At 49.4% G+C, this 19470-nt stretch overlaps 8 protein-coding genes across 8 annotated transcripts; 5 read left to right on the plus strand and 3 right to left on the minus strand.

Moving 5' to 3' along the window:
* Positions 1-75: 75 nt before the first annotated feature.
* On the minus strand, positions 76-580 carry ASPBRDRAFT_373938 (uncharacterized protein). Its single transcript, XM_067623720.1, has one exon. It carries the CDS (start codon positions 444-446, stop codon positions 162-164), a length of 285 nt encoding a protein of 94 aa, XP_067482824.1. The 5' UTR covers positions 447-580; the 3' UTR covers positions 76-161.
* A 2331-nt stretch (positions 581-2911) lies between these two features.
* On the plus strand, positions 2912-4970 carry ASPBRDRAFT_118237 (ferric reductase family protein; the record flags this gene model as incomplete). Its single annotated transcript, XM_067617155.1, has 2 exons — positions 2912-3141; positions 3212-4970. 2 exons carry the CDS (start codon positions 2912-2914, stop codon positions 4968-4970), a joined length of 1989 nt encoding a protein of 662 aa, XP_067482825.1.
* A 1734-nt stretch (positions 4971-6704) lies between these two features.
* Positions 6705-9508, plus strand: ASPBRDRAFT_168636 (putative pH signal transduction protein PalI). The gene is made up of 3 exons (XM_067619646.1): positions 6705-7345; positions 7444-8653; positions 8704-9508. Exons 1-3 carry the CDS (start codon positions 7156-7158, stop codon positions 9182-9184), a joined length of 1881 nt encoding a protein of 626 aa, XP_067482826.1. The 5' UTR covers positions 6705-7155; the 3' UTR covers positions 9185-9508.
* Positions 9509-11114: 1606 nt separating this feature from the next.
* Positions 11115-12070, plus strand: ASPBRDRAFT_191805 (YoaK family protein; the record flags this gene model as incomplete). The annotated part of the gene is made up of 2 exons (XM_067620406.1): positions 11115-11409; positions 11463-12070. 2 exons carry the CDS (start codon positions 11115-11117, stop codon positions 12068-12070), a joined length of 903 nt encoding a protein of 300 aa, XP_067482827.1.
* A 1579-nt stretch (positions 12071-13649) lies between these two features.
* Positions 13650-14671, plus strand: ASPBRDRAFT_26149 (M50 family metallopeptidase; the record flags this gene model as incomplete). The annotated part of the gene is made up of 4 exons (XM_067622237.1): positions 13650-13835; positions 13921-14283; positions 14362-14406; positions 14462-14671. The coding sequence occupies 4 exons, from the start codon at positions 13650-13652 to the stop codon at positions 14669-14671; spliced, it is 804 nt and encodes a 267-aa protein (XP_067482828.1).
* Positions 14672-15013: 342 nt separating this feature from the next.
* On the minus strand, positions 15014-15753 carry ASPBRDRAFT_191807 (uncharacterized protein; the record flags this gene model as incomplete). The annotated part of the gene is made up of 2 exons (XM_067620407.1): positions 15014-15481; positions 15538-15753. The coding sequence occupies 2 exons, from the start codon at positions 15751-15753 to the stop codon at positions 15014-15016; spliced, it is 684 nt and encodes a 227-aa protein (XP_067482829.1).
* Positions 15754-16171: 418 nt separating this feature from the next.
* On the plus strand, positions 16172-16866 carry ASPBRDRAFT_191808 (uncharacterized protein; the record flags this gene model as incomplete). Its single annotated transcript, XM_067620408.1, has 2 exons — positions 16172-16203; positions 16320-16866. The coding sequence occupies 2 exons, from the start codon at positions 16172-16174 to the stop codon at positions 16864-16866; spliced, it is 579 nt and encodes a 192-aa protein (XP_067482830.1).
* Positions 16867-17077: 211 nt separating this feature from the next.
* On the minus strand, positions 17078-19175 carry ASPBRDRAFT_116224 (fungal specific transcription factor domain-containing protein; the record flags this gene model as incomplete). The annotated part of the gene is made up of 4 exons (XM_067616964.1): positions 17078-17485; positions 17533-17821; positions 17875-18301; positions 18359-19175. The coding sequence occupies 4 exons, from the start codon at positions 19173-19175 to the stop codon at positions 17078-17080; spliced, it is 1941 nt and encodes a 646-aa protein (XP_067482831.1).
* Between the last annotated feature and the right edge of the window lie 295 nt (positions 19176-19470).

Below are 19470 nucleotides of genomic sequence, written 5' to 3' on the forward strand. Positions count from 1 at the left end.
ACGCGCGAAGCCGAGCTATTGCTCCATCCTCCATGGGGCACTGCCCATACTTGAAGTGAACAGATGCATAATATGTTTACAACGAAAGAGAGAGTGAAGGATCCCATGATTGAGGATTTTCGAGGGTTGTGTCCCAGAATTACACAACAGAAACCAAGGCGTCAACAGACCCCGAATCCATTCAATCCAACCGAGCAGGCCGTATATTGTCTCGTTATAGAGTCGGACCGGTCTGACAGGGCCTGGGAGAGAAAAGAATGAATGGCCCAGGTTGGGTAGCCTGGTTCAGGAACATGAAGGCAAGAGGCGACGACCGGACTTAAATCAAGCCATTCATGGTTCTGTGCTCGAAGACTTGCCCAGCCTGCACCTGCATACCTGGACAGGGCCGAGGCATGGCAGGCCCGGACAATCCCCGCCGCCTTAGTATTCGCATATTTGGGCATTGGGTCCAATTCAGGGAATGGAAGGCACTGCGCATGGCACAAGGCAACGTTTGATGTTTGACAAATTATGTGACAGAACACATGTTTTGCTTTTTCCGCTTCCTTAGACTTTCCTCCTTTTCGCTTGGCCGAGATCCACTCGGGGAAGAAGGTTCAATCTGGGCTTTACCCCTTTCCGATGGAATAGGATCCGCTGCATCGTGATGCGAGATGTGGAATAGTTAAGTAAATAGACAGGTGGAATCCAACCTAAGACAAGAAGCAGTACCTAACGTGCAGAATGGAGGAGCGAGATAAGCGGCCAGGCCATGTTAGCATCCGCGGTGTCACACATATAGACCAACCCGGTGGCCTGCTGATCATTGCAGCTAGCTCGGCTGGAGGCGTTTAAGGTACCGGATGAGTGACTACATACCGGAGGACACATGCCGACCCGCAACCTTGGAGAGAAACACGTAAACCCTGGATGGCAGGGCCCCAGTTATGGACGTGTCAGTCACGTGAGTGTATCTGCTGCTGGTTGTATGCAGGACCGGGATTGTCTCGAGCTCCATCCTAGCTTGAATTCGGATTCTTCAAACCTTCACAAGCCGAGATGGCTGTTTACGCTCGCTGCACACTCTTCGTCAGTTATCTGACCACCCCACAAACATAACTAGCAGTGCCCACCTTCCCATTTACGAGGAACGTTCCTAGCCATTGGCTAATAGGCGGAAGTACAGGCTGTTATTGTTTTGTTTCACAATTTAATCTGCACTTGCGACAAAATATTCGCTGTCGATTGTTTGATCCCAAAGTCGGCAGTTTAGCAGCGGAGAAAGTTCCCGAGTACCACAGGGACGTTGTCAATGCTTTTGAAATCGTGTGCAAGGGGTAGAGTGAATCTACTCTTGGCCCTAGCAGCTATGCCAGAGGCAGAGGCAGAGGCTACAATCCAGCCATCAGCTTTTAAGCCAAGACAAAACAACCCCCTTACATATAACTTGTCTACAAATTAAATTGTAGCTCTTGGCGACCAGCCCAGACGAAGCAGAACCAGACCTCTTACAAGCCTCCAGACACTTTTCGGGACGAACAATGCTGACTTCACAGTATATAAAATATGTACCCTGTTTTCCAGCTCTTACCAATGAACAAGATATTGCACAGTGTCCGGGTCTCAACAGGCTCATGAATACAACCTATCCTGTAAAGAAGTTACGATTTGGCTGTCATCATACTGCAGTCGAGTTCTTCAATGATCCAAACAGTCGCTAAAGCTCGAGCGTCTTGATCTATTTAGGCCCTTTGGGTCCTTCAATAGACGACAGAACGGTCATCGACTATTTACACCAAGGGCTCCTGACAGTAAAGGATACCCTACAGACCCTTTCTGTCTGACCAGATTAAAGGTTGCAGCGGAGCTATAGAGAGAGAGGGCCCTGTTCGCGTACTTCTAGAGTAATAGCGGTTTTTGGTTGTCAGCACTCAAGGATTTTAGTTCTCTAAAGTATCTCACTATACCGCATCCACTTTTTTTTGGGCTTCCAAACAAACGCACATATGAAGGTCATCAAAAAACCTTCCTTGATCATTTTCCTGCGTCACTTAAGACACTCAGGATCATCGACATTAAGAATTATTTCTTCGTTGATCTACTCCAAGACGTTGTACGGGTAGTTAAAAAGTGCAGTCTCATGCTGAGGAGTACTTTTCTTTCAGATGTAAAGTAAAGCAGAGTCGACCGGCTAATTCCGGCTCTGATGGTCTTGATTGATCTGATGTGTCAGATAAGGACCCCGGAATAAAGGGCAGATATCGCCTTGATTTGGACTCAAATGCCGGTTTGAACACACAGCTTAATGCGCTGAGCACCTACATTGAGAACTGTATCTTGCCTGTCTTTGAGGGAGCATACCTTGATACATCATCGTTTGATAGGCGGACATCCTCAGTAGATGACGAGGTCATACACCCGGCCCATTCTGTCAATAGAGAGGTGAAAACATACTCCAATCACAGTAAGCCGCTACGGTTTTCGAATTCCATGTGATTCAAGGATCCTTCTTATGAATCGCCTAGCAATAATTGGTGTATGGTGCTTCCAGGTGCGTCTTCGCACGGACTTGATTGAACGGCTGTTATCTTTCCCAATAGAACATCAACTCGAAGTCTGACATCATCCGAACAAATCATAAAGTGCATAGCATACATCTTGCTTAGGCCGCCGCGATAAAACTCCTCACTCATCCGAATGTACTTCTTAGAACAATCTCATAGGATAGTAAAACTGTGCTGTGAGCAGATTATTACGATATCGACAAGCGTAACCGGCGCTAGAAAGGCTAAGCTCCGAAGGTGGGGCGGGAATATGATCCATCCTCCAGTAGAACCCACTGCCCTATAAGAACGTGGTCGGCCAATTGCCTCGTCACCAAAGGTTGTGAATTCATTTTTATCACCGCCTCGGTGACTCGTCTGCCAAAATGCAGATGGAGGGCATGAGCGGGGGGACGTACTATGGCGTTTTGCATGCCTCCGACGTTGACTTTGCCAATATCACCCAGGTCAAGACCTTTTTGCATGAGCTGAAGCACCTAGAGTATCTTCCTATTCTAGGAGCACGCTATGCAGAGTATTTCTGGTATGGCGTTATTGTTCTGCTGGTTGTGGTGGCAATCGTCAACAGAGTATATTCTCTTGTTCGGCATTTGAGGTGAGCCTACATATTGGATTCTTTGAGTGATCTGGTTCGGATAATGCTAATAAGTCGGTGTCGCAATAAGGCTTCATCCCAATATAACTCAGAATTCATACCTTGCCAATGTCGCATCGTCCACACTCGCAACTATCACAGCGCTGGCTCGGGAACCCTCTTACCTCCAGTGGACCCCTCGTGCGCTATCACCTTGGATCAAAATCCCGCCATTCGGACCGATATACATAATCCTCATATACTTCGTCTTTATCATCGTTCTTGAGTTCATCAACAACGATGTTGCAGGCGCTGGTTACTGGCAGTTCCTCGGAGTCCGCGCTGGATGGCTTGCAACTGCCCAGATACCTCTCCTTGTAGCTCTCGCAGGCAAAAGAAACCTGATCGGGATGCTCTGCGGCATTCCCTATGTCCGACTGAATATCTATCATCGCTGGGTATCTCGAGGGCTACTGCTGCTCTCGACTTTTCATTTCGCATTCCAGAACCACGGGTGGGATCTCTACCATATAAGTAAGCTTGAGTGGGACACAGATGACTGTCCCACCAAGGGCATCGCTGCCTATGCTTTCATCCTATGGATGAATCTCACGACTTTAGCTCCCTTCCGACACATGAGCTATGAGTTCTTCGTCGTACAGCACATCATCACCTTTTTCGGCTTCATCATCGCCCTCTCCTACCATCTGGACACCGGCCCAGCCCCAAACGCTCAACGATACATCTATGTCACCGCCGGCATATACGTCGCCGGCTTGATCCTGCGATTCGTCTACTACAGCTACATCAACTCCCGTCCTGCACAGGCCATACTAGAACCCCTAGAAGGCAGCGCGACCAAAGTCCGAATCACGGCTCGCAAAATCCGTAACTGGAAGCCCGGCTCCCATATCCTTCTATCACTTCCGCGATTGGGACTCCAGCTCTCACACCCAGCAACCATCTTATCCATACCATCGTCCCATGACAACGAACTAGTCCTCATCCTAAAAGCCCACAAAGGCTTCACACGAAAGCTGATCAAGACAGCAAAAAGCACCACCATCAACAGCCACAAAGACGCCGAATCCGTACAACCCAAGCGCTCATACACTGCTCTAATCGATGGCCCATATGCAAGCTCCGCTCCAGACTTCACATCGTTCGATTCCGTCGTGTTCCTCGCAGGTGGCACAGGTGTGACATTCACTCTATCCCAATTCCTCCACGTCGCACACCGTTCCACAGACGCCGGGTCATTACCTCTACGTCAAGTCCTCTTCATCTGGACAATCAAGGAAAGCCGCCAAGCGTCATGGGTTCTGGCCGAGCTGGAAGCCGCGATGCAGAAGCTCCAGAACACGAAGATTCAAATCCGGGTCAAAATCTTCATCACCCAAGACTCACACTGTCTCCCAGACATCACCACCACCACCACCACCAACAATATTAACAATAATGAAAAACAATCCTGTGCCTGCACAGGTCCCTGCACCTGCAACAAATATATCGACAACGACAACGCCGACATCGACAAAATCCAAGAAATAACAACACCAACAACCCCCTCTTCACCCTGCACGAATCCAGATGCAGATGCAGATGCAGATCCGGATTCGGCCCTCGAGACCTCAAGGATCATCACCTTCCAGCAGGGAAGACCTTCGTTTGACGGTTACATTGAGGATGCCGTCTTGCAAGCCAAGGGGGAAATCGCAGTTGCTGTGTGCGGACCCATCGGGCTAACCGTTTCTGTGCGACAGGCGGTGGTCCGGGTGTCGGATGATTTGGCCGTTTGTAAAGGGTCGGGGTTGCCGGGGGTGTTTTTGCATGTGGAGAATGTGTGTTGACTACAGATTACTCCTCCTACTATCTCCTTATTGCAATTGCAGTGGTGGTGATATTTAGACTCGGTGGGGATGTAGATACTAGATGCATATGGTGTGATGTATATATCCGAGATGAATATATAGGACTGAGATCTGGGTGTTTAGTTTGGATAATGATACGAATACGATAATACTAGTACTACTAGTACTTAATAGTGGTATTAAGTTACTGGTTTGAACATAGTGTAGGTTAAGCATAAATTCCTGTAAGGGTCTCTGGTCTAATTTTGCTTTCATCGGCAGTACTGCTGTAGCCTGTAGGATTTGTTTCATCTTTTTGCGGTCGGCAATAACCTGGCGGACACTGGCAGTGTTGGGGGCTTTAGGCTGGTTTAATTGGAAAATAGGGGAAGGATTTTGATTCAAACTGGATTCACCGGGTGGTCTTCTAATAGTTGACATGAATATTCAGTCAACTTGCGAGTTGCCTAGCTAATTACTATCTGCGAAAGAAGATTGTGTACTAGCCTAGGACTCATGAAAAATCATGTCGTCTCTTCGAACGCCAAACTTGACTTCCTGCAACAAGACAGTCCACTCGCTCGATGGCCACAGGCCAAGACGTCTGAGTGTCGAGCAATTACCCCACCTCACGTTTCGGAGCTCCGAAGGTGTACTATGTTTAGAGTTGTCAGTTAGACATAGTGCAGGCTGGTCGCGACTTATTTGCTCTGTCCGTAGCTTATCTAGGAGATAACGACAGGGTTAAATTATGGAGCAATATCAATATGGCGGTAGCCTAAATGTTGTAGGAAACTAGTGTACTGCTAAGATGAGGAAAGTATTGTGTGCTGGTTAGTCTTCGCGTGCAGGTCAAGGATTCGCAGATGCTAAGATCCGATCGTCAAAACGGTTCAGGGGGTACGTTTTATTCTCCCGCTGATTCTCCATGGAGTGTTCGGGCAACAGCACATAATGTCAGAGTCAGGGTGTGTGCCTGTCAGCGTTTTGTCAGAGTATTCCCCTGACGTTATCGCGTTCATGTGAAATTCCCTACGGTATACCCATAGTACTATAGTAGAAATGCGAGGCTTCTCCGTGGGCCCCAGTCCGTTAAAATCTCGCTTGTTTGTTTTATGTGGGTATGCTTCGGGGATCCGTATTTCTCTCCCCGCGGTAGTTGATTCTAAACTCCAACCGGTCCTTGGCTAAAACAAGTCTGCGGCACGAGTGACCAGATAGGCTTAGGATAAACAAGATTGTACCTGAGCGAGAGATGGGGTCAGACGGGATGTTCCACCCGGGCTTGCGAAGTGTGCGAAGGTTTGTTGGAAGGTGGTTTGCTGATTGTTCGTTAGTCGTTACGCATGTGCAATTACGTACGTAGTATAATTGTTCGAGGGTCTATTATTAGTAGCTCAAAACCCCAGTGCAATCCCGGTTATGGAGTTTAGTCAAGTTGTTTTCGCAGGAGAGAGTGGTTCGTCCGAGCTTTTGAGATGTCAAACGGGCCCATCGTCATTTCAGACAAGTTGGACTCGTGGTGCGTGGGACTCGGCCCCATTATCGTTATCTGCAGTCCAGCGAATCAGAAGTCCGCCTGGCGTGGAACAGGGGGGATTGCTTACTGCGCTCTCAGGGTGGTGGATGCGCGCATAGCGGCTTAGCCACGGTAGGAGACGGGAGGACGAGAAGACAGCAAGGTCAATGGAAGGCGGAAGAACCAGATCAGAATTAGAGAATCAGGGAATAAAAGGCCACCAGCATGAATGTGAATAGAAGTCTGATAATGCAGCTGATCAACAGTGATCAGGATACTAAGATGATGATTGGGAGGCAAGAATGAAGAGGGAGTAGAAGTTGCACAGTGGCGGAGAATGACTGACTGACTAACGGACGGCCCCTCACCAATCACGAGCGGCTCATGCCGGCCGTCTTCCCCTTCGATCATCTCACAGCCTTTCGCAGTCCAGGCCATCCATTCATTCACCATCCAACTCACCCAGTCGTTCTTTCGGTCCTCTCTTTCGGTTCCAATTACCCTCCGAGTTTCCTTTCTCGAATGAAGTGCTCACTCTTATTATTCCCACTATTTTAGATAGTTAGTCTCAAGGGCTGCTCGCCAGAGCTCCCTCTTGTTCGCCCTTGGTCTCTCCGCCAACCTTTCTTATCGCGGCTGCAGCGCCGCTCCGCTCCCTTAATCGCCATGCTGCTCAAACCCGCCACTCCCCTCACCATCCTCCTCCTGATCGCATTTGCGCTTCTCCTCATCTCGGTCATCTCCACCCCTATCGTCAAGAGCATTGCGCTTGCAAGACATGATAATATCGACTATGGCGTGTTCGGATACTGCAAGGGCGATGTGTGCACCAGCATTCATGTTGGTTATGCCGACGGTTCGTCGCCTCTCCTCTCTCTCTCCTCTCGTGCTTTGTTACCAATCTCTTGACGACTCTTCAACTTCTGTATGAAATCGCAGCTGACTCTCGTCTAGATGACATAACTTCCGAAGACGGTACATTCAGCATTGCACCTAGCACTCGCAGATCGCTCTCGGCCATTCTGATTGTCCATCCGGTCGCTGCGTTCCTCACACTTGTCTGTCTATGTATGGCGGCAGCGGCTCATTTTCACAAACCGTCGCATTCGCCCCGCTATTTGTTGGCCTTGTTGATCCTACTGCTTCCCACCCTTCTCGTGTCACTCCTCGCGTTCCTGGTCGATATTCTTTTATTTGTACCGCATATGGCCTGGGCAGGATGGATTGTATTAGTTGCGACGATTCTGCTTGTTACTTGCGGCGTGGTTACATGTGCAATGCGGCGGACGCTTGTCAGCCGCAAGGCAAGGAAGAAGCGGATCAACGAAAATGCTGAAATGAGCGGGGAGAACTTCTACAACCGGCAAAATGCAGCGGCAGCAGCAGTAAACATGGATACGAAGGAACCTGTGATAACCGGGTCTTCGCCCTCATCGGAGACAGGCCCGACGTTTGCTACGTTCCGTACGACTACACACGATAGTGATGACGACCGTACGCCATTGAACTCACGGACTGTTCACCCCGAGCCTCCGATGCCGGATAACCAGTACACCCGGGTCCGGAGAGATATGGTGGCCTATAACTCTACGCCTGATGATGCTGGTGTTCCTGGTCCGCAGGCTGCGCCGTCCGATCCTCGTCTGCGCAATCAGTATTCCGACGGTAGTGTGGGTTCGCGGAGAGGAGCCCCTCCGCCAGGGTTTGCGCGCGGACGGGGTGGCTATCCACCGCGAGGGGCCTATGGCCGTGGAGGGCCTTATAGAGGACCAGGACCCCGGGGTCCGCCTCCAGGTGCCAACGGTGTCCCAATGGGTCCAATGCGAGGAGGACATCCCGGAATGATGGGACGAGGCTACCGAGGACCCCCTCCGGGTGATTACATGCCTGGACCTGCACCTCGACCAACCCCGCCGCCTGAAGATGAGTATGGTTATCACCACCCACCGCCCATCGCTCGACAGCCATCCCCTGGGCCGATTGGCATGGCAGTGTCTCCCGACAATGGTAGTCCGATCGGTCAGGCCATCGAAATGCAACCACAGCCAAGACACATGGGCTCTCACGAATCGCATGAAGGGCATCTCGAGCCCCAGCCACATGCGCTATCAGCAGACGGCTACCCGGAACCTATCAGTCCTTCCAGCCTCTATAGTCGGACAGCGTAAGCTGTATATTCTCTCTACTGTATGTCTTAATGCTAACAGTCTCTAGATCCTATGTTCCTGCACGTGCTGGTTGGGCTCCGGAAGAACCGCGAACCGGCCCCTCGCCCTCACCTGTCCATGCGTATGAAGGGCCTCGTCAACATGCTCGAACTCCTTCAGCGGACTATTTTGAAGATGCAGACCCTCGGTTTGCTACTACCAATGAGTCGGCGGCAGGCAACCCTCGGTTGCCGGCTGTCTTGACACCAGGTGCTACTGGTGAGAGGAAACCGATGGAAGATATGGCCGAAGGACCCAGCTCACCGACTACTAGCGAAGTAAGCCACTTCACATCAATATCTGAGCGGCCTATCAATCCCCGCTGGCGCCCGCCTCCCGTTCCAGCCCAGCGGAAACATGACGTTCTCCTGGAGAACAACCCCGACTTTGACTTGCGGGCAGGTACAGGGCGAGGAGGTGCTGCCGGTGTTGGTAGTCGCATGCCACCAATGTCGATACCACGAGATGCGGCAAGATACCCCATTTGAATATAGTCTTAATCTTCGTCTACACCATTGATGTGCTTGTTACAATCAGTTTACCGGCCTTGCGTGGAGTTATGGAGTCTGCTATGGAGTCTGCCACTGGACTATTTTCGTTGTTCTTGCACCACTTACCGTCATGCTTGCGCTGCATGGCATTGCAAATAAGCGCACCCTGTCCGTTGCGTCGGTCCATGTATATGAAGAGTGGAAAGATCCGGATGTACACTTAAACGGCTCGCTTGCTTTGACGTGGGCTTGATCGTTGTTAGTTATGATTGTTATGTTAGTTTGATAGCCATGATTGATTATGATGTTACCAGCTGCCAATTGCTGTACAATCGGGAAGACATGCTTCCGAGTCATCTTTATGGTAAATTAATCAGGAGCAATGGGAAGTTTGACTTTAGCTAGAATTATCGCCAAGCGGGGTCATGTGAATTCTGGCCGGTCTAAAGGGTCCGGTCACTTGGCCTTCATGCGGTGCTACTTCCACCGCACAAAGCCTCTCCAGGCCACTTCAGTGCAGTTGCCAATCAATGTCTAGTCGATCCACCCATAGCGTGCTCTATAGCTCAACACATTCGTAACAAGGCAGATGATAAGGTTGGTTTGCCAAACTTTAAGCCACCCTATAGCCCAGAAACTTACCAGTGCCACCAGTGGTCCTGCTCCATGATCTATCAACCCCGCGGATACCAACAATCGATGGTGCTATCTAAGACAATTATGGCAGGAAATGCAGATTTGATGATGCGAAATACGGTGCCACGACCAGGGTTTGGCATGCCAATGATGATTATCATGGCAATACGAGCTGATCGCGGCTGCCTGCTTGGTGACCTCTGCTTCACTTGAAGATAGGCTTCGTCAGCCCAAGCTCTATTTATCCTCAGCTATGACTGGCCAACGAGGAGTGAATAGATAAGGAATATAGCTTTAGGATTCCGTCAACTGTCGATCCGGGGAGCGGTTTGTCTGGGCTCCCATATACAGCGAAAAGAATCTTCGCAGACCACACTCTCAACAGATGCCAAGTGTTCTTGGACACATGCCCAGCGTGGCTCAGCAGTAACTGAGTTCAAAGTTTGCTAGATGTGGATAGCGCGAAAGCCACTTACTGCTGGCTCCTAGCGGAAGCATGACGGGTGAGTCTGTTATGGTCTACTGTTGGATAGCTTCAAGTACTAATGATGTGTGTCCGACGTTGAAAGGTTCTGATACGAGTGCTATTCAGCCACCACGCGGTGATGTGGCTTATCAAGGCATATAATACGATGACACTCTTCACCATATTGTAGCTTATCCATCCCGCTCCATCCCGCAGAGAATGGGATCTACCCGGACTAGTGCGCCACCTGCCCAGATCCACTCCCTCTGCCAGTCAGTACTGGATAGTCGATGTCAAATCACAAAGAGGGCCGAGAATATAAGCTTGGCAGCTCCCGACCGACGGGTAGGATGAGCCTCTGCCGCTCAGCGGAACCGGATTGGCAGGCCTGCCAAGGTGGTGCCAAGGTGGTGAGCGGCGGAGGATACGATACGTCCGAAATGATACACTGAATCCCTGGATATTGTCGCCTGATGAGTCCGATGCGGTATTGCTATCCTGGACAATTCGGATGCTGGGATGAGACGTGTTTGTCTCGTATATTGGGCTGAAATCTGAAACGTCTAGAGCGGTGAAGACCAACCACGAGGATGCCAAACGTGCGTCTCTGCGATGACAGTATCAACTCGAAGGTTAGGATGGGTGATGATCCATTATCTTGGCGCGGAGACACGCGGGTGGCTCGCCTTGAGTAGGAGAACCCAGGCAGTGTCTGCCACATATAGATCCGACGTCCGGCACGTTGGATGCCCGAGCAAGGAACTTCATCCATTGAAATTTCTCCAGGTCAAGTACTGTTACTACTCAAGTATTCTAGTATACATCATGCAACCAAACTCATCTGATATCCAGCCCGTCCCAGCTTTAAGGACAAACAGAGGGCACCTCCAATCTGCCGAAGACAAGGGCGGACTCTGGTCCTCAGGCAATAGCACCAATGTCTCCCTCTCTGTGAATCAGTCCACTGAAGGTGGAGTTTATGCAACACTGACCCGACACTTCAAAGCCGAGATCGACACCAGATATGCAGACATAGTCTTGATAGTCTGCGGGTTTGTCAGTGGGCTAGTTGACGGATTGTCCTACAACGCATGGGGCAGCTTCTCAAGCATGCAGACAGGTACCCATAGCAGTTTGACTTTGGTCGCCAGAACATCTTCTAACAGGATCTAGGGAATACCCTCTTCATTGCCCTCGGTGCTTCCTCCCAGCCTAGATATCCAGCTTACCTCTGGGCCAAATCACTCATTGCCCTATGCACCTTTATTTCCAGCAACGTCATCTTCATCCAAGTATCTAGGAGGCTGACTCCTCGTCGTCGCTCAACACTGATACTGTCATTCGCTACCCAGGCCATCTGTCTTCTTACCGCCGCCATCCTCGTCGAAGCCCAAGTCGTCTCCCCAAAGCCAGAAGATCCTCGGGCTCCGATTCAATGGATGCAAATACTGCCTATAACCCTCCTTGCTTTTCAAGCAGGCGGGCAGATCTGTGCGTCGAGGATTCTCGCGTACGACGAAATTCCTACTGTAGTAGTCACCACTTTGTTGTGTGATCTACTGGTCGACCCAGACCTGCTGGCAAAGGTGAACGCGAAGAGGAACAGACGAGTTGGGGCATTCCTAGCGTTGTTCCTGGGGGCGATGACCGCGGGCGGACTGTCGAAAGTTGCCACTATGGCGAGTAGTCTGTGGTTTGCGTTTGGGTTGAAGTTCACCATCACCCTGGGCTGGATAGTCTGGAGAGCTGAGGGAAGGAATAAACCTGGAGACATTGTTTGACCTGCAACCATACCTTATGCCCTTACGACTGTTCGATGTTGACTCTATCAGATGCTGTTTTGACTTGGTGTTTTAGTTCACTAAATTGTCACTATGTCCGTTCAATACCATTGCTATATTACATGCTCATTGCACATCACTATGTAGCCGTAAACATACATATATATCCTTCATACCTCCCATCCTTAGACTTACCATAAGCCACCCCATCGGCAAGGTACCCCCCTTCCCCAAAACAGTGTAATGTACGCCCCCAATCACAAGAGTAAATACCCACGTTCCAAACCGACCCCCACCACGCCGCCCACAGATAATCAAGATCAACCAGTCTCTATTTAATCAGATATAAATTCCCCCCAACAGACAGTCCAATAAGACCCCTTTCCTGACCGAGATGTAGAAGGAATCGCCGAAATCCACTCTTGCGAGCTGACCAATGGCGACGCGTTGGGGGACGCGTTCGAGGGTTTAGATTGATCTAGATCGGGTTGGTATTCACTGTCAAATGTCAGAGGGAGGAGTGAGCCTTTCTTTAGAGTGAGAGAGTGAGTGTGTGGATGAATTTGGGTGGATGAGTGATGCTGTACGGAGAACTTGGTATGAAGATACGTATTTGGATCGTGTACTAGTAGTACATTATGTATTGGGTGCTAATTAGTAGTGCCTGATTCTCTAGTGTAGATTGTTAAATTTATTCGATGCTACCGTTATATAAAGGTAAATTTACATGCTTACTACATAAGCACTATGGATATCCAATGGCTATCATCGAAGAACTAGTAGTAGTAGTAAGTCGGTATCCACCTAGTTAGTCAAATGGAAACATAGATATAGTTATTAGGCTTGCATGATCCATATTATATGCAGAATTGACAAGATCTGCAGAAGAAGATCCACAGTTCTTTCTACATTCTTCTTCCTATTTACCCATGGAATCATATAAACCCATACTCTAATAAACTCGCACAGCCCGAATCCAATAACCAAAATTGAGGCTGGTGAAACGCCAAGCCGGTGGAACCACACATCCATTCCATTCTACTGGAGTGCGTAGTTAAATTCCAGTGAGAAAGTGGAAACCCTCCGCGTACCCCATCAACAAGGCTGAAAGGAAATCATCTATTATTTATCTTACCCTCAAGACCCTGTCTAAATCTGCACAGATGATATATGGAGAATATCGGAGAATAATTACTTCACTAGATAGAAAATTCTTACACTACACTTTACTTCGTATGCTAATTAACAAAGTAACTAACAGAGTATGGCAACCTACGTATTGAAAATATTTGGACATGCCAAGTTAGTCACCGCCACGTAAAACGGTACTAAAAATACCCCACGCCCAGCCACAGACTAAACCCAAAGCAGCAGGAATTTACACGACGAGCCAAGTAGAACGCGTAGGCGCAAAAGCCAGGATTGCTCTCATGTGAGAACGACGATAATAAATATGCGCCGATGCCTGTCTTCATCTTTTACTTTGCGAATATTTTGTCGCTTATCGCTTATCGCTTGATATCCAAACCAGCTATCGATATATTCAACAGACTAACTTTCGTTAAGCTTCTTCACAACCATGGCGCCTTACTACATGGTCCTTGACCAACGGGCCGTTGATACAGCGCACCACCATATGATGAAGCGCGACCTCAGCGTTACACACACGCAGGCCGTAACATTAGGCGTGATGGGGGCATATGTGGTTGTGATTGCGCTGCTTTGGAATCTGCCATATGTGCGGTGGTCGTTGTGGCCGTTTAAGGTATACCATACCCATACCCATTTTACCTCCACTTTCACTACTTTGACTACTACTACCAAGAAAGATAATACTAACTACAGAATAGATGCTAGTAATCGCCTTCCACGAATTCGGCCACGCCATCACCGCCTGCTGCACCGGCGGACGGGTGAAATCCATCTCGCTCGACCCACACGAAGGCGGCGTCACGCACATGCAAGGCGGAATGAGCGCCGTGACCTTACCCGCAGGATATTTGGGTTCATCGATTATCGGGTCGCTGTTGATTTTCGCGGGGTTCGATATCGTCGCGAGTAAAGTCGCCAGCATTGTGCTGGGCGTGTGCTTTTTGCTTACCCTGTGGTGGGCGAGGCGGGATTGGTTGACGATTGTGACGATTTTGTTGGCCGTGGGGTTGTTGGTTGCGTGTTGGTTTATTGCCCATGGGGAGGCGTTGAAGTGGGTTGTTGTATGTCTCTCTCTTCTATTTCTACTCCCTTTGGGATATTTTGAAGATTTGGATGGGGTTTACTGACCTGCGATGCAGCTTTTCATTGGGGTGATGTCGGCGCTGTATAGTGTTTGGGATATTGTGAGTTCTCTCTCTCTGCCATGTGGTATGGTATATGGCCGCTAACTGCATATAGTGCGACGACCTTATCCTCCGCAAAGTCAACACCTCCGATGCGAGCCAGTTCGCTAAGAGATACGGAGGATCTTCGCAGTGCTGGGGTGTTATCTGGTCGTTGATTTCCCTCGCGTTCATTGCGATCGCGATCATCGCTGCGATTGCTGCGTTCCGGGAGTCGTTCAGTCAGCAGGAGAAGGATTCGCAGCATTTCATTCCCACTCGGTGATCAACTGATTAGCTCGATTGGCTTTTCTAATGAGTTATGAAACGTGGAGTCATGATGATGACGGGGTCAAACGTCGGGCACTGAGTTTCGATTATTGTGATACCAATTTGTTATTTGTTTTGATCATCTGCTGGCAGATAAAGTGAATTAAAGTTGAATGACTCCGCATAATGCTGGGGATTCTTCATGCCCGTGACTAACGTACTCCACCGTAGCCTACTGGACGGGTTGCCGAAAACGGCGTTCCGGCATGACTGCAACTCCACCCATCCGTTTGCAACCTACCACCAGACCAGTGAAGTCAATTACATTCTAACCATAATTCTTCCTGACACTGGTGATTCAGAAGTCATCACCTTCTTCTTCCTCCACCGGCTCCCGCTTCAAACGGATCTTCATCGTCTCCGTCCCCTCAGGGAGGTCCAGACTATTGCCGTCCCGATCAAAGTAAAGCCTCCAGAGACCCTTCACTGCCTTCTCATCATCCAGTCCCAGGTCCTTGGTCTCTTGCTCCTTGAGCGCATCATCGGGCAATCGCACCGCCAACCACCGCTCATTCCCCTCCAGAGTGACATACTGTTCGTCTTCGGTCCAATCCCACGGACCACAGACGTTCTCCTCGCTATCCTTTCGATTTCCGTAGCTTAATTGCTTCGTTTCCTTGTCCAGATACACCCACCGCGCGAGGGGAGGTTCTTCCGGACTCATCGAGATTAGACCGGAGGAGTTATCCTGTCCGAAAGCTGGGTGCGTGTAGTATTGTCCATTGAATGGGGCCATGCTGGGGCTCGGTTGTTTGATGATGTAGATCTATACATTCAGCAACCTGTCGTGCGAAGCTCCCCGAAGCTGTATGGGAAACGAACCTTATAGTCTTTATCAAGATACACTTTGGCATTGTGGACCTGCTGTCTTTGAGTCGGCGATTCCGTGGATCCTTCGCAAGTGGCTATCAGATGACATCGTCGTGATCGGGATTCGGCTCTGCGATTTTCCTCCTGATCTCGAGCACCCTTCGTAGCTTCGTTCAGCCCTATGATAGTGGGCACTAATGTTGACATCATGACCAATGAGAACACCATGGTGGGCAGCTTAGGTTTTGCTGGTTTGCTGGTTTGCTGGTTATTGGGATATAGACGCAAAGCAGCTATGAAAGTATCATAGACTCTGTGTAGAAACATGGTCTAGTTCTGGTACAACTTTCATATATCCTCGGCCACCCCGGTGAGTGCCGTCTGCGGAACTGCTCTCTGCATTCCATCGTCGGGTCAGCACCGATACAACGTCGGATGAAACATCTCGGGTGCCGCTGGTGCAACGAACTTAGGGTGTGAGTTAGTTGCAGCTTCGCCGGATGCGGAAAGCTTCTGCTGGAACCGGCATCTTGCGGATGTCAGATCCATAGGTAGATCCTCAATCCCACTGGCATCCATTACATCCTGCATGTAATCCTGCGAGCCTAATCACGGATAAAAGGGCCCTGCCGATACTCTCCAAAAGATGGGTGACAGACGTCCGGAGGACATTGTCATGTAAACGTGAAAATTCATGCCAAGGTAGCCTTTACCCTTCGCTCTCACTCTCTGTCAAGTTCAGTCATCTCATGGATAGAAAGGCGTTTGGCTAACAATCGTCACCACTTTTGAAGCGATCAACCACCAGAAACAAGCAGTCCACCAGACAGCTTGCCCGGCTCTTCCGACAAGCAATCAAAACCCAACAACCGACGCAAGTCGAAACAACTTTCTAGTCCACCATCGTTAGATACCGGGGGTTCCCCCCAGGGAGGCCAACAGAACACTTCTGGAGAAAGCCCAACAAACTCTCCCACTGAGAAAACGGCAGCCCCAGGCAATAAGGGGAGCGACCAAAGTAACAACCAAGAACAACCGCAAAACAAAGGATCAAAAATGCCCGACCCACCAGGAGAAGTTGGTAACCTGACAAAGGATGCCGGTGACAAGGCCGGCAACGTGACAAAGGATGTCGGCGACAAGGCCGGCAGCGTCACGGACACTGCCAAGGAGATTACCACGGGTGGTATGAACATGAAAATCGACGATCCGGATTTGCAGTGGGAGACATCAGAGAAGAGCGGTAGCTTGCAAATTAGAGTCCGAATCAATTTGCGTGCGAAGGTGCAGCTTAATCTCGATGCCAGGGTCAAGGGTGAGGTTGTTATTGGGCTTTTGTAGTGTTGTTGGTGGGTTTCAACAATACTATTGAAACAGACATTGGCCTCACCCCGCACATAGCTATACGTTATATAGTAACATAAATGATCAATGACTTACTGCTCTGTGGTTCCACCATATGTTTCTATAGGGCCATATATCTTGCATCTTGCAGTTGTGGTCTAACAAACTGGCACAACAGTGATCCCGTAGACCTGTTCGTTCAGGCAAACTATAGCACGATGGCCGAAGTGTCAAGCGCCAAATCCCAGTTTCCAATCTGATTGAAGAAGTTTTCAATGTTGAGGTCATTATCGATGCCAGAGGATAACGAAAATGGTGTACTGTTTGGCATTTGCTGTACTACCGTTTCTGAAATTGCTGGTTCGCCATGCGTTGGGTCAATTATCTCGTCCAGAATACGGGACAAGATACCGTGCGCCCGTCTGCAAGATTCACAATTAACTTCTCTTCGGTTGATGCTCCGTTGAAGATTCGAGACAAAGACAGCGAGGTTTTGTATGACCTCGGCTCGAGGAATCACATTGATATGCGGGTTCGGGGTGTTGAATGAAGGGTGTATATGCTTCAATAAGTCCACTGCCAGGATACTGGCTCCTGGTAGCCCGTAATAGAGCATCTTGGTACAAATCAGTGGTGTCAATCTTTAGGAATATGAGCACTTACAGGCCATGATATATCCCGCTGCATGTTGGAGACCTGATCGGAGAGCGACACTACCTGCAAGACTGTATTCAACAGTGACCTTGAGATCCTATACAGAGGCTCGCGCGTCCACTCCGTCTCATTTAAGAGCTTCCGATGCAATAGAAAGCAGGTATATTTTTGATCCATGTATGTGGTCATCACAACATACCGCTGAGGAGGAGGTATGTGCTGAGATCCGGTGATTTCGTCGTACTTGAGCTCATGCGGAATCTGGTCCCACACAATTTCCTGCCGAGCCAGTATGTCCCTATCGACTATATTAGAAATAGCAGAGATCGTCTTGAATCAGCGATTACTCACTTCGCTAAAGCCTCGCTGCCAACAGAAAAACGCGTCCCAAGACACAGTCCAAGTATCTCCTCCCGAAACTGGCTGATAATCAGCTTGATGCGCCTCCAGGTCGCGCCACGGAATTGTCGATCCATATTCCAGCCGTTCGCATCGACATTGCGCAATGCCTCATCTAGTTCGTCCCCGTCTAGCAGAAGTACCTCATCGTCAATATCAGCGGGCATCGTATTGGCGCAATAAGACCCCGAGATTCTGGGCGGGCGGCCGAGGAAGGTACTGATTGTTTTGTCCATCGAATATATCTGGGATGCGTATCTTCTTCTCAATTCAATTTGATAGAAAGGATATGTTGCCTCAAGACCAGAGTCATCCTGGTGAAGTCCAAGGGCAAAGAACATGCTTGAAACGTCGCCCATGCAGCGCCACAATTGAAAGCCTATACCGTCAGCCCGGATCCATTGAATCAGCGTCAATTCATCCGATGTCTACTTACTCATATCACCGTATACTAGGTTTTTAAGGCAGGCGTTTCCATAAAGTAGCCATAGTGCTTGGGGGCTAACACAACTGTAACTGTTACAAATGGCCGCACAATAATCGACGCCTTCGGCCAAACGATGAATGAAGTCCGGCTTCTGGCCAGACGGTGATGTTGATGACGGTTTGCTTCGTTTATTGACGTCGTATTTGAGCGACACCCCAAGAATAGCAAGGACGAAGCCAATAATCTCCCATCTAATATTAGGCCCAGTGAACAAGGTGTGGTAATCTTTAGCCGGAACAGTGGCAAAGGCATCTAAAGGCATGGCAGTATTTGCGAAGAGAGTAACAACCAGTTGTCTTAGACGAGTACCCCTTGACTTCTGCATGGTGACTTGTATCGAATCGACACAAGCTCTTATAAACGGATGTGGAACCATGCATGTGTAGGAAAGCTCGAGGTATTTGTGGATACTGTCTGCAAACCCTGGGAACTCGAACAGTAAATTCAACACTCTAGTACCCTCAGAGATCTGTTTGTCTGTATACTTATCCTGGTGACGTAAACGCTCTTCACTAGAAGGGATCCCCTGAGCAGAAAGCTGCCCCAGATAGCGGCCAACAACATTCTGGTCGTCAGTGATAATTGCTGGGAAGGCTGTCGAGCCAAAGAATTGGGTTTCGGCAGAAGGAACGGTCCTAGTGGTCGAAGATGAGGATGTGCTCTGTCTTAGTGGGTTATCACGAGCAGGCAGTGATCTCAGGCCTGGGGAGCCCAAGGGCCGCCTTTTCAACCGTCCAGACTTTGGAGTATCGCGCGGTTTGGTCATCGGAGCAGGGTGGTAAACGCAGCTCCTTTCCTTCTGACGGGCGACACATCTGTCACAGACGGGGGTTTTGTGGTCGCAGCGGATCTTCGATATTCGACAAGGCTCGCATGAGCAAGGCTTCCCATTGCGTCTGGTTGAAACTGCACGCCGAGAAGTCATATCGAATACCTAAAGTCGAATGCCATGTATCCCGTAATGGAAGATAGAATCTTGCATAGAACAAATTTCAGCTTGAATCACAGCTCTGGAAGTGAAGGGGATCTCTTTAGAATAGATCTGATGATGCCAAGCTGTT

The sequence above is a fragment of the Aspergillus brasiliensis genome (genome assembly GCF_001889945.1).
Source record: "Aspergillus brasiliensis CBS 101740 unplaced genomic scaffold ASPBRscaffold_2, whole genome shotgun sequence".
NCBI classification, from domain to species: Eukaryota; Fungi; Ascomycota; class Eurotiomycetes; order Eurotiales; family Aspergillaceae; genus Aspergillus; species Aspergillus brasiliensis.

Bases quoted from the DNA above. Each gene is read 5' to 3' on its own strand.
- ASPBRDRAFT_373938 (XM_067623720.1), bottom strand. From the start codon at position 446: ATGCCCAAATATGCGAATACTAAGGCGGCGGGGATTGTCCGGGCCTGC.
- ASPBRDRAFT_168636 (XM_067619646.1), top strand. From the start codon at position 7,156: ATGCTGCTCAAACCCGCCACTCCCCTCACCATCCTCCTCCTGATCGCA. The intron at 7,346-7,443 runs GTTCGTCGCCTC...ACTCTCGTCTAG, and splicing joins TCATGTTGGTTATGCCGACG to ATGACATAACTTCCGAAGAC. The intron at 8,654-8,703 runs GTAAGCTGTATA...AACAGTCTCTAG, and splicing joins AGCCTCTATAGTCGGACAGC to ATCCTATGTTCCTGCACGTG.